This window comes from Amblyomma mixtum, chromosome 2 (genome assembly GCF_055824585.1).
Source record: "Amblyomma mixtum isolate Tamu chromosome 2, ASM5582458v1, whole genome shotgun sequence".
Taxonomy (NCBI): Eukaryota; Metazoa; Arthropoda; class Arachnida; order Ixodida; family Ixodidae; genus Amblyomma; species Amblyomma mixtum.
Window position 1 is genome coordinate 243,482,835 of NC_143013.1, and position 11,074 is coordinate 243,493,908.

The following is an 11,074-nucleotide window of genomic DNA, read 5'->3' on the forward strand; positions in this document are numbered from 1 at the left end:
TTTTTAAAAATATTTTTCTTTTTTCTCATCACTCCGTAAGTCTATGTTCCTGTGCTTCAATGATTATTTCTTGTTCTTTTGGGGCCTACAAACTCAAGCCGTTCCATTTGTTCTCTTTTTGTGGTTTTTTATTTACTGGCTATGATTTGTACATTTTCCTCGAACTCTTGTGTGCTTGTATAGTTAGTCAGAGGGGTTTAATTTATACTTCCATTTTACAGCTAGGTTACTGAGCCTTCAGGGGTAAGTTTAATAAATAAATAAATAAATAAATAAATAAATAAATAAATAAATAAATAAATAAATAAATAAATAAATAAATAAATAAATAAATAAATAAATAAATAAATAAATAAATAAATATCTTTCGTCTTTCGTGCTACGGAGTTATACTCATGCACGAACGGATGACCATACTAGCTTAGCGCGGTCACATGAAGACAAGCCGTTTTTTAATTTCTTTTCGTTGCGGTCAGCGCAGGGGTTTCAGTAGCACTTTTTGTCCGCCACGAGCCACATTTTCATAAGGAGGAAGTTGCTTTCGGGAGTGAAGAAAGAAGATCATGACAGCGGGAGGACGGGTGCCAAGGCGACTTCTGCCAGCGCTCTGTTTGGCGTGCATGTGTTTTGTCATCCTATTATTCAACACGAGCTGGAACGACATGTGTGAGTTCTTCGTGTGGTATTCTACTGCGCCGTGTATTGAATATACTGTGGAGAATGTTTTGCAAAGCATCGATAACGGTTCATTTGTTTAGCAATCATGGCATTCATTATGTCTAAATTTACGTGGGTGCTCACATCCTTGAAGTCTTACCGCGATAGCTGTGTTAGAAACTTGCCCACGGGGCAAGAGGCGCCGCAGTCATACGGTGCAACAAAAAACCGCATCGAGACATAACAGGAATTTGGCAAGCCGAGAAACCATATAATACATACACAGTGTTTCACCTAAGACGTTACACAAGTTTTTAAAAAAGGCTTTTTTGAGTTAGAAAAGCGCTTTTTTTCGGCATTGCATTGTCACCGGTGCAGCACATCGGAATACGGCTAACTAGGAAGCTGGTTAATTGATATTGAACAGTTAAGTTTTTTAGCTATTACTGTTAGGCTCCTTAATTACTCAGAGGCGTGTAGCCCGCCATAAGTAATGTCCATATGAGTTTTTATAATTCCGAAAATGCGGTTACGCTAGCCACTGCAAACTTTTGGTTAATTCGGAGAGTTACGTACACTGGAGAGGTTTCTTTGCTGCAAGCTTCTCTAAAGCGCATGCATTTTGGCGCCATGTAGCCAAAATTGCTTCGGCCAAAGCGTCGGGGGTAACCGCATTTTCGAAATTCTAGAAACTGATATGTACTTTACTTACAGCGGGCTACACGCCTGTCAGTAATTAGTGAGCCTAACGGTAATAGTTAAAAGTTAACTATCCAATATTAGTTTAGCAGGCTGCTAGTTATCACACCTTAGTCGTATTCCGATGTACTACACCGCTGACAATGCTATGCCAAAAGAAGCGCTCTTCCAACTCAAAAAGCCTATTTTTAAAAATTGTTTAAAGTCTTTGGTGAAACAAACTCTATAGAGACAGATACACAGACACACAGACGCTCTCAAGGATATGCCGTCTGTGGTTTTGTGATCCAGCTTGACTTGGGTGAGCGCACTTATGAGGATAACGATGGAGTAAAGGAGCTACCGCTATAAGTTTTTCGCCCAGAAGAGAGTAAAATATGTCTGGCGCTTTTATTTTCCACCCCTCCTCTCTTTCCCTCACACATCTGAGTGAAAAAAATAAAAACATTCGTTGAGCAGGCGGCTGCAGTTTACGATTGCACTGGCATCGAGACCTCGTAGTAGAGGTCGAGAACTTTTGTGGTGGAGTGTATTTTTGTATCCGACGTTATTGGCGTTACGCTTCAGCGAAGAACCGTCCATTCTTACGACACAGCACTCTGCTCTCGATCGGGCCGTCATTCTTCCGAAGGTTAGCCAAACTTTTTCGCTTTCTACGATAACGACAACAGGACAGGTACGCTTACATTTCTGCAAGAATGTTATAGTTCTCATTAGTACGGTCATTGCCGGCAACGTCCCCTTTTAAGACGTTGTTCGCTAAACGTGAGATGCTGTAACTTAGCGGCGCGCATGAGAAGGTCTTTCAATGAAACAAGACGCACCATTTACTATCACTTCTGTCATCTGAAGCACGCCAATATAATCGTGCCTTTTATCTCAGAGCGGCGAATGCCTCTTGCTCATCACCGCGCATCGTCGAAAAGTCTTAAATATTTCCTGTTATGCTCGATGCCGCCTTCGTGAAAACAGGTCGGGATGTTCTCCGGGGCCGTATTCTAAAAGCTGTTCACTTTACATTGTTCCTTTTGCGTCCGTTCGGTCTTCTGTCTGTGGTCGCTCAGATATACCCTGGACTTTCAAGCGTCTGTTGTAAGCGACCCGGCCATTGGGCAGATGGCGACCTGACCTTACCATTAGCTCAAATTGGATACGATATGCGGCCAATGGTGAGGCGCATCGCAGCGCTCTGTCAACAGCAGGAGACCGGACCTCACCACGGGCTGCCACTGAATGCGATTCACCGGAGACTTTAGGGCAGCCATCCGAGCGAATGCACGTACTCGCTTCGCGGAAGTAGTCTAGAAGTAATCTATGTTTGTGTCCTCTTTACTACAACCTTTTTTATTCTACGTCTTGACCAGTGAGAGTGCTAAGGCAAGGCTACATTGTCCCCAGTGTTTTCTTCGGAACAAGAGTAAATACAGGAGTAAGACAAAGCTACTCTTCTTGCGCTGCAGTCTTGGAAGACGCAGCGTTCCTGGGAGGAGAAGACAAGCATGCACGGAGAAGGATATTCTTTCTGGAAACGTCGGAGACTAGAACCATCGGGTCAAGAGCGGTGTGTGCCGTGGAGTCAGCGTCTCGGCTCCACTCCCTATGGTCGGTGCACTACCTGCACGCCAGCTCAAAACTACTGTCGCCCTTCTGCCGCTTCTTCAGGCTTCTTCGCACCTTTCCGAACGTGCACCTCGCCTACTTGAACTACATGAACCATTTTAAGGTAACGAAGACATCGGGCATTTTCTTTTTCTTGTTTTCACCAGCCTGTCCCTTCTGGGCGCGGCTGAACAAAAGCGTGTCTTGATGTTGACGGCTAGAAGGCCATTGTTATAAAGGATATGTTTACGAAGCAAAACTGCGGAAGCGATGCTTTCGGGAATGTTGCCGCAGAGCCACCTAAGTACGTTAATTTTATTCGCCTAATTACAACCGATTTTTCGACAAGATGAAGGAGTTTTTATACTGACCCCTAAACGCATTAATTCGCTTGCGTCATGTCGGTGTCCACAAGCAGCATCCAGGGACCGTCTTCCATAAGCTGCCCATTTTAAAATAGCCATTCAAGCGGCTTTCTAGTGTCTGTGGAAAGCAAGCCGGTATAGGGTGGTGGCGGCCGGGCCTTACCATTGGCTGGCACTGACTAGGATATGCAGCCACTGCAAAGGTACATCGTAGCACTCGGCAGGCTCGTAAACGGGCCTGCTTACTGGCTGCCATTGGTTGCCTTCTGTTGACAGAGCCCTGCGATGCAAATCACCTGTGGTTGCACATCGCAGTCAATGCCAGCGAATGGTGAGGTCCGGCAGCCAACCACCCAATGGCTTGGTTGCTTTCCACAGACGCTTTAAAGCCACGAGTATATCTGAGTGACCAATGACAGAGGGCCAGACAGACGCAAAATGGCGGTTTTATAATGGACAGCTTATGGAATACGGCCCCAGGGAGGCCCAACATTGGCTCTTATTGGCGTTGCCGTTCCGTATGCGGGAAGTGGGGTTAGAGATGTGACAATTAGAGAACTTCCTCTCCCCCTCTCATTCCGCAGGACACCGCTCTCGACCTGTGGCTCCGCGAGGGGGCCTACAGGCGCGGTCCTTACGAGGTCGTGCATCTGGCCGACGGCCTCCGGCTGGCTCTGCTCTTGAAGCACGGCGGCGTGTACGTGGACACCGACGTCGTCTTCTTGCGCCCCCTAGACGGAGTGGGCGACGCCGTGGTGGCCCAATCGGCCGACGACACGGTCACCAACAACTTCTCCGCCCGCCACCCGTTCATTGAGGAGTGCCTCAGCGACTTCGTCTCGGGCTACTATCCCAAGGAATGGGGATACAATGGACCAAGGCCAGTGTTGTTGGACTCTATTTTTTAGCGCAGAAATTCCTTCTAGGGCTTGTATTATACATTTTGAGCACTGCTGCGTCTGCAGCGCAGTTCACTTGAATACCAGTAAAGACCGATTATGTCTAGGAGAGCACTTACTGTATGCACGGCTATGTGTAGTTATAGCAGGGTAGATTATCATTTTTATCGAGATGAGTTTGGAAGAAGGGGAAGTTCAAGATGAATGATGAAGTGCTAGATGAAGAACCTTCATCTGTCCTTCAGCTGTCGGCTCGTCGTGTGAGGCCTGAAGAACTTCACCACGCAGACTTAAAGGTACAACAAGGAGGTAGGCTGTCTTTTTGGCTGCAAAGTTCTTGTTCACGAGGTCATCGTTCTGTAAACAGAACAAAGACAATCCTCGCTTTAACGAGGCGGGGGGTGAACAAACCTTGCCTTCCAAGTATTCGATGAGGCATTTTATGTCGGGGTCTACACGTTGCTGCTGTACAAAAGAGTTGGAGCTGATGGGTCCCAAGAAGGCGTCCTCTTCCTTGTCCGGCGGCGGTGCATCTACAGGGGCTCGTGACAGGCATTGAATAGGTTGGGGCAACCGAAAAGGAAATAAAAATAATAGGCCCCTGCCTGCACCACTTACGTACAACAGGCTTAATCCAATAGTAAAATAAAAGAATAGGCCCGTAGGCAAGTTGTAATTTTACCACCCGTGGGTGGAAAAGTAAAATAAAAGGGAAAAGCTACTGTAGCGACCCACAGCCGAGAGAGCGGGCCCGGGGAGGCTCCCCTGACCTCCCCTGGGAAGTAGCGGAAAGGGAAATGGGACGTGGGAAGGGAATGGGGACAGCGAGTTTTTTGCTCTGATCCTTCAATTATCTCGACTCCATTACTGACCTGCCTGGCCAGGGCAGGGAGAGCATCGAGATTGCCCAATGGTGCGGCCCCACTCACGGGATGCCCGACCACCCACCATACGCAACGGGCTCCGACCGTCGGAGACAGGAAAACCTAACACGGGGTCAGTAGCTACCTGGGGCTCCTCTTCGCTCACTAGAGGGCTTTTCCCACCTGCCGGCTACTAGCCGTCGAAGGTTTTTCGCGGTTTTTCAGACTCCGGAAGTATGTGTGATAGTCCCGGCCAGTAGAGGTCCAGAACGTCAACGGCCTCGCGGCCTCAGAACTGGTCGCTCCGGGGGGACCCATCTGTGCTTCCTCCAACCATCCATGCACTTATTTCCTCTCCTAGCTTGCTCTTCTCCTACTGAGGAGAGAGTGTTCAAGGCTGGGCGACTGGGCCACTAACCAAGAACGTGGCTTAGGATGAGATGACCCGGGCCTACTCCACCGGTACGCCACACATCTTCGGTTTTCGCCAGACTCTTACGAAGCAGTACTAGGCCCTCATCCCCCGGCATCCCGCAGGCGGTTAAGCCTGCGGCCGGTCGTAAGGCCGCTTCCCCGAGGCGGCGGTCCTCAGAGCCTGGCCACTATGAACCCCCGCGCGGACCTGGTTTCTCTGTAACCAGAAACCGACGCGTCGGTAGCCAGACTTGCACGCCCCCGCGCGCAGAGGAAGGTAGCATGTATTTGAAAACCTTTTGGCGTTTTGACATACCTTCCGGGCCGGATTTCGTGGGTCCAACCTGAGTATAAACCCAGGCCTGCCTCCGCTCAGGCATCGGACCTCACGTGCACGACTGGCCCTCACAGTCGTCTGGGAGTCGCTGCCACTCCCATTGGGGGTTTGCATCCCCAGAGGATGGGTCCCGGCCATCCCATCCCCACTGCTGGCATTGCACCGAAACAAAGCCTAGTAGCCGAAACTACACCGGCCCGTATCCGGTGGCGGGGGGGGGGGGGGGGGGGGCACGAGCAGGCTGTACAGTCAGATTTCCTCCCCTCGTGACAGGCAGTCGGCGTCAGAGTGCTTGCGTCCGGACTTGTAAACGACGGTTACATCAAACTACTGGAACCGCAGGTTGCATCGAGTGAGTCGGCCGGAGGGGTCCTTCAAACTGGCGAGCCAGCACAGTGCGTGGTCATCGCTGACCACCTTGAACGGTCGTCCGTAAAGGTAGGGGCGGAATTTTGACGTAGCCCAGATGATGGCAAGACACTCCTACTCAGTTGTCGAATAATTAGCTTCGGCTTTGGACAGAGAACGGCTAGCGTGCGCGATGACCTTCTCCACTCCGTCAATTTTCTGAACGAGGACAGCTCCTAGGCCCACACTACTTACGTCGGTGAGAATTTCAGTCTCGGCGTTTTTATCGAAGTGCGCGAGGATCGGTGGGGACTGTAAACGACGCTGAAGTTCCTTGAAGGCTTCTGCTTGCGGCGCTTCCCATTTAAATGGCATGTCTGCCTTTGTCAAGTGGGTCAGTGGCTCGGCGGTGCGCGAAAAGTTCTTCACAAATCGTCGGTAGTACGCGCACAGTCCGAGGAATCTGCGCACAGCTTTCTTATCGGCCGGTGATGGAAATATTGCGATAGCAGCGGTTTTCTGCGGGTCTGGCCGTACTCCTTCCTTGCTAACGATGTGGCCTAGAAACAGCAGCTCTTCATAGGCAAAGTGGCACTTCTCTGCTTTCAAAGTTAGGCCGGACGATTTGATTGCGTTTAGTACTATTCGAAGCCTTTTTAGGTGTTTATCAAAGTTCGAGGCGAAGGCAGCGACGTCATCTAAATATACCAGACAAATCTGCCACTTCAGGGCTGCCAGCACCGTATCCATTACTCGCTGAAATGTGGCTGGTGCGGAACAAAGACTAAATGGCATCACCTTAAACTCGAAGAGGCCATCTGGAGTGATGAATGTGGTCTTCTCGCGATCTCTTTCATCGACCTCAATTTGCCAGTAGCCGCTCTTGAGGTCCATCGATGAGAAATATCTGGTGTTGCAGAGCCGGTCCAGTGTGTCGTCGATGCGAGGGAGGGCGTAGACGTCCTTCTTTGTGATGTTGTTCATGCGCCGATAATGCACGCATTATCGAAGTGCACCGTCTTTCTTTCTCACTAGAACAACAGGTACCGCCCAGGGGCTCTTTGAAGGCTGAATAACGTTGTCGCGTAGCATTCCTTCCACTTGGTCCCGGATAGCTTGTCGTTCTCGCGGCGACACTCGGTAGGGGCTTTGGCGCAGAGGTCGGGCTGCTGGTCGGTTATAATGCGATGCTTGGCAATCGGCGTTTGTCGAACCTTCGGCGATGACGAGAAGCACTCGCTGTAGCTTCGAAGGAGATTGCGGATCTGGTCTTGTCTGTTCCGGGGCAGGGCTGGGTTTATGTCGAAAGTGGGCGAGTTCTCTTGGTCAGACGAATCTTCTACGGATGGGTCGGAGAGCGCGAAGAAATCCGGATATTTCGTCGAGGAATGCAATCGTCGTTCCTCTGTTAACGTGCAGGTATTCTTCGCTGAAGTTAGTCAGCAGTACTTCGGCTTGTCCTTTGCGGAAATGTGTGATGCCTCTTGCGATACCGATTCCTCGGTCGAGAAGCAACTGCATTTTCCCCTCGATAATTGCTTCAGTTATTCGCTTCCGTGGCGCCTACGGTGATGATGACGTTTGAGCGAGGCGGGACACTCACTTGTTCCTCCAGGACACTAAGCGCAACGTGATGTTCCGGAGTTCTCATCGACGGGATGGCCTCGTGTGTGGAAAGTGTGATCATCTTGGATCGCAGGTCGATGATCGCCTGATGCTCATTGAGGAAATCCATGCCCAAGATCACTTCGCGGGAACATGGCCGTATCACTACGAAGGTCGCGGGATAGGTATGTCCCTTGAGAGTCACTCGCGCTGTGCACCGTCCTGATGGCGTAATAAGGTGGCCCCCTGCGGTGCGAATTTGTGGGCCGCCCCAAGCGATCGTTACTTTCCTCAGCTGCGCAGCGAATGGTCCATTCATCACCGAATAATCGGCTCCTGTGTCGACTAGAGCGGTAACTTGTCGGCCGTCGATAACGACTTCTAAGTCGGATGTCCTGGCTCTGGCGTTGCAAGTCGTCTTCGGCGTCGGGTCACGGCTTCGTCGGATATGTGAATTGTGGGTGGGGCGTGTGGTCGAAGTTTTTCCTGATGACGGAGTCGTGTTGAAGGCGGTTCGCGTCGTGGTCGAGGCTATTGTTGCATGCGTCGTCAGCGTATTAGGTGCGGCGTCTTCATACGGCGTGGTCGCTGGAGGATCTTCGTCGTTTCCTCGGCAAGCAACCTGTCCTCGACAGGTTGCTTTGTTTGGTTTCCCCCAGGTTGGCTGGGGGACCTTCCTCGGACAGCCGCGGCGTAGCTGCGGCCCGGTGATGCAAAACGTGTGGTGGACGGCGACGACGAGCGGGAAAGACGGCTTGACGACACGTACTCCCTTTTGTACAGGCAGTCGTCGATTTCCCGTGGTCGCTGGCCAGGGAATGGTCGTGGGGCGTCGATGGCGAAACCACGCAGGCCGATGCGTCTGTACGGGCAGTGGCGAAGTACATGACCGGCTTCGCCGCAATGGAAGCACAGCGGGCGGTTGTTGGAAGTCCTCCAGGCGTCGCACTTCCTATGGGGCTTGGGAGTCGGTCGTTGGCTGGGCGGGCAGGGGCAGGGGGACGGCGTACGGGAACAGCTGGTTCACGTCGAAGAGGCGGAATGCGGCTCTTGCGTTGGGGCTGATGACTGCGTAGTGCAGCAGCGTTGGTTAAGGCTGGAGCTTCAGCTGGAGGTGAAGATGACGGAGTGCCAGGTGCATGCTGCACTTCTTCGCGTACAATTTCCTCAAGGGTCGCTACTTGAGGTTGGTTGGAAGATGGTAGCAGGCGACGCAGCTCTTGTCGTACAATTTCGCGGATAGCAACCCGCAGGTTGCCTCCAAATGCTGTGCCATCCGAGAGGGCAGTCGAGGTCATTTGGGGCTGTCGAGGAAAATGACGGGCTCGTGCTTCCAAGGTTCTCTCAATGGCGGCTGCTTCACTGGTGAATTCCGCGACCGTCTTTGGTGGGTTGCGGGTCAGACCACCGAAAAGTGCCTCTTTAGCACCACGCATCAAAAGCTCCACCTTCTTCTCCTCCGCCATGTCAGGATCGACTCGTCGAAAAAGGCGCTTCTTATCTTCTACATATGCGGTCACTGACTCGTTCGGGTGTTGGATGCGTGACTGTAGGAGCAGCTGAGCTCTTTCTTTCCTGATACCCTGCCCCGGTACTCATGCGTTTGCTGTGCTGCGGTATTACTGAGTAACATCTTTCTTGATCCCGGCTGTCTCAAAAGTAACTTCCCAGTTCTCACCGCAGAATTATTTCGCACGATTGTCATTAATTGGCTCCCAACTGCATACTTTCTACTCTGCTATCGCATTTTTTGCAAATATTCGTTTTATAATTTTTTTTTGTCTTAATACTCACGTCGAGATTCAAGCGACTCAATTCACATGCACTACTGGGCTCAGTCGCTCATGTTAGACGGCATATAGCCTGACTGGTCTGCGGCTGCCACTTGAAACGTATACGTTCTTGTTAGGTCGACGACCCGGACAGCAGCGCGGCACCGCTGACAGCCGAGTTCCTAACCGACGACCGGCTTGCTTTCCGCACCGAGTACTGCGAGCCAAAGCAGGAGGTGACCCACCGCCTGAAGCTCTCGCCGGGCACTTTCTGCATCCTACCGTACGCATATGAGGAAGGCGCGGAGGGAGACTTCCTGCTCAGAATCTACACCGAGAAAGAGAGCTGCTGCAGGTACGCACACGCGTCCTGCGAAGAATTATGACCAACTCAGTAATGGCGACTGGTCATTCGTCTCGTCTGCTTCAGTGAGGATTCGTCGACGTTATGAAATGCTGCCAATCAAAAATGTCGGTTCATATCAGGCGAGATGCACATTAAAATGCTGGAGTGTAGATTACCAAAAGCTTGCCGGATTCGTGCTCTATAAATGCGGAAATATATTTTTTTGGTGGTACAGAGGGTGCTGCGTTGCTCGAGTGTGACATGCTTGCAGAATCGCATAGTTGCATACGATGCAAACTATATAGTCTTTAATGAGGGCACTTTGTGTTAAGAAGCCAACTAAAATTTGGTTTGGGCTAGTCGGTTACACGTCATGAAAAGTCGGAGCTGCGCAAAATAGAAAAAAAAAATGTCAACAGAACGAAATAGAAACGCAGAAACGCGGGCAACGCTTGGCCTTTCATTTCTGTGCTTCTATATTCGATCCAGATTGTTTTTTTTCCTTTTTTTGTGCTGTCTTAAATTTCCGTGACCTTTAGAAAGCAGATGTATACAAAATATAATAAAAACACAAATTATCAGCCTTAAACGACATGACGTAAGGATGTGTACCCACGGAGGGGGCAGTATGCCTAATCGCACGGCGACTTCACTCTTCAAATATTTGCCACGGTAAAGAGTGACTATTCTTGGACGCCATATTAGGAGACCTACATCGTCCCTTCCATTAGACCATATCAAATGTTATTTCGCATGTGTTAAGAGATTAAAGCGTTTATCTTAACACGCCTAACCGATTCGGACCGGATCTAACCGATTCAGACGAGTACAAACGGTTTCAACCCCCCCCCCCCCCCCCCCCCCCCTTGGAGAAATGAACCTGAACGCAGATGGGTTTGAATCAACCTTGTTACACTCTTACTTCTCTGTGTGACATCGGCATGTAAAAAAAATCCAAAATTTGGTTTTATGCGAGACGCTTTCACTTTACCCACTTTAATGAACTGTCCGCGGCAACAAGATAAGAATAACGGCAAGAGCCGTGAAACCAAATGAACTAAAAATTAATATGGTTTGGTTCGGTTTTATGGGGTTCAATGTCCCAAAGCGACTAAGGCTATGAGAGACGCCCTAGTGGAGGGCTCCGGAAATTTCGACCACCTGGGGTTC

The 11,074-nt window shown here is 50.4% G+C and overlaps 1 protein-coding gene across 1 annotated transcript; it reads left to right on the plus strand.

Moving 5' to 3' along the window:
- The first annotated feature begins 563 nt into the window (after positions 1-563).
- LOC149363270 (lactosylceramide 4-alpha-galactosyltransferase-like) lies at positions 564-9,944 on the plus strand. Its single transcript, XM_089568446.1, has 4 exons — positions 564-666; positions 2,817-3,079; positions 3,905-4,204; positions 9,696-9,944. The coding sequence occupies exons 1-4, from the start codon at positions 564-566 to the stop codon at positions 9,942-9,944; spliced, it is 915 nt and encodes a 304-aa protein (XP_089424572.1).
- Positions 9,945-11,074: the final 1,130 nt, after the last annotated feature.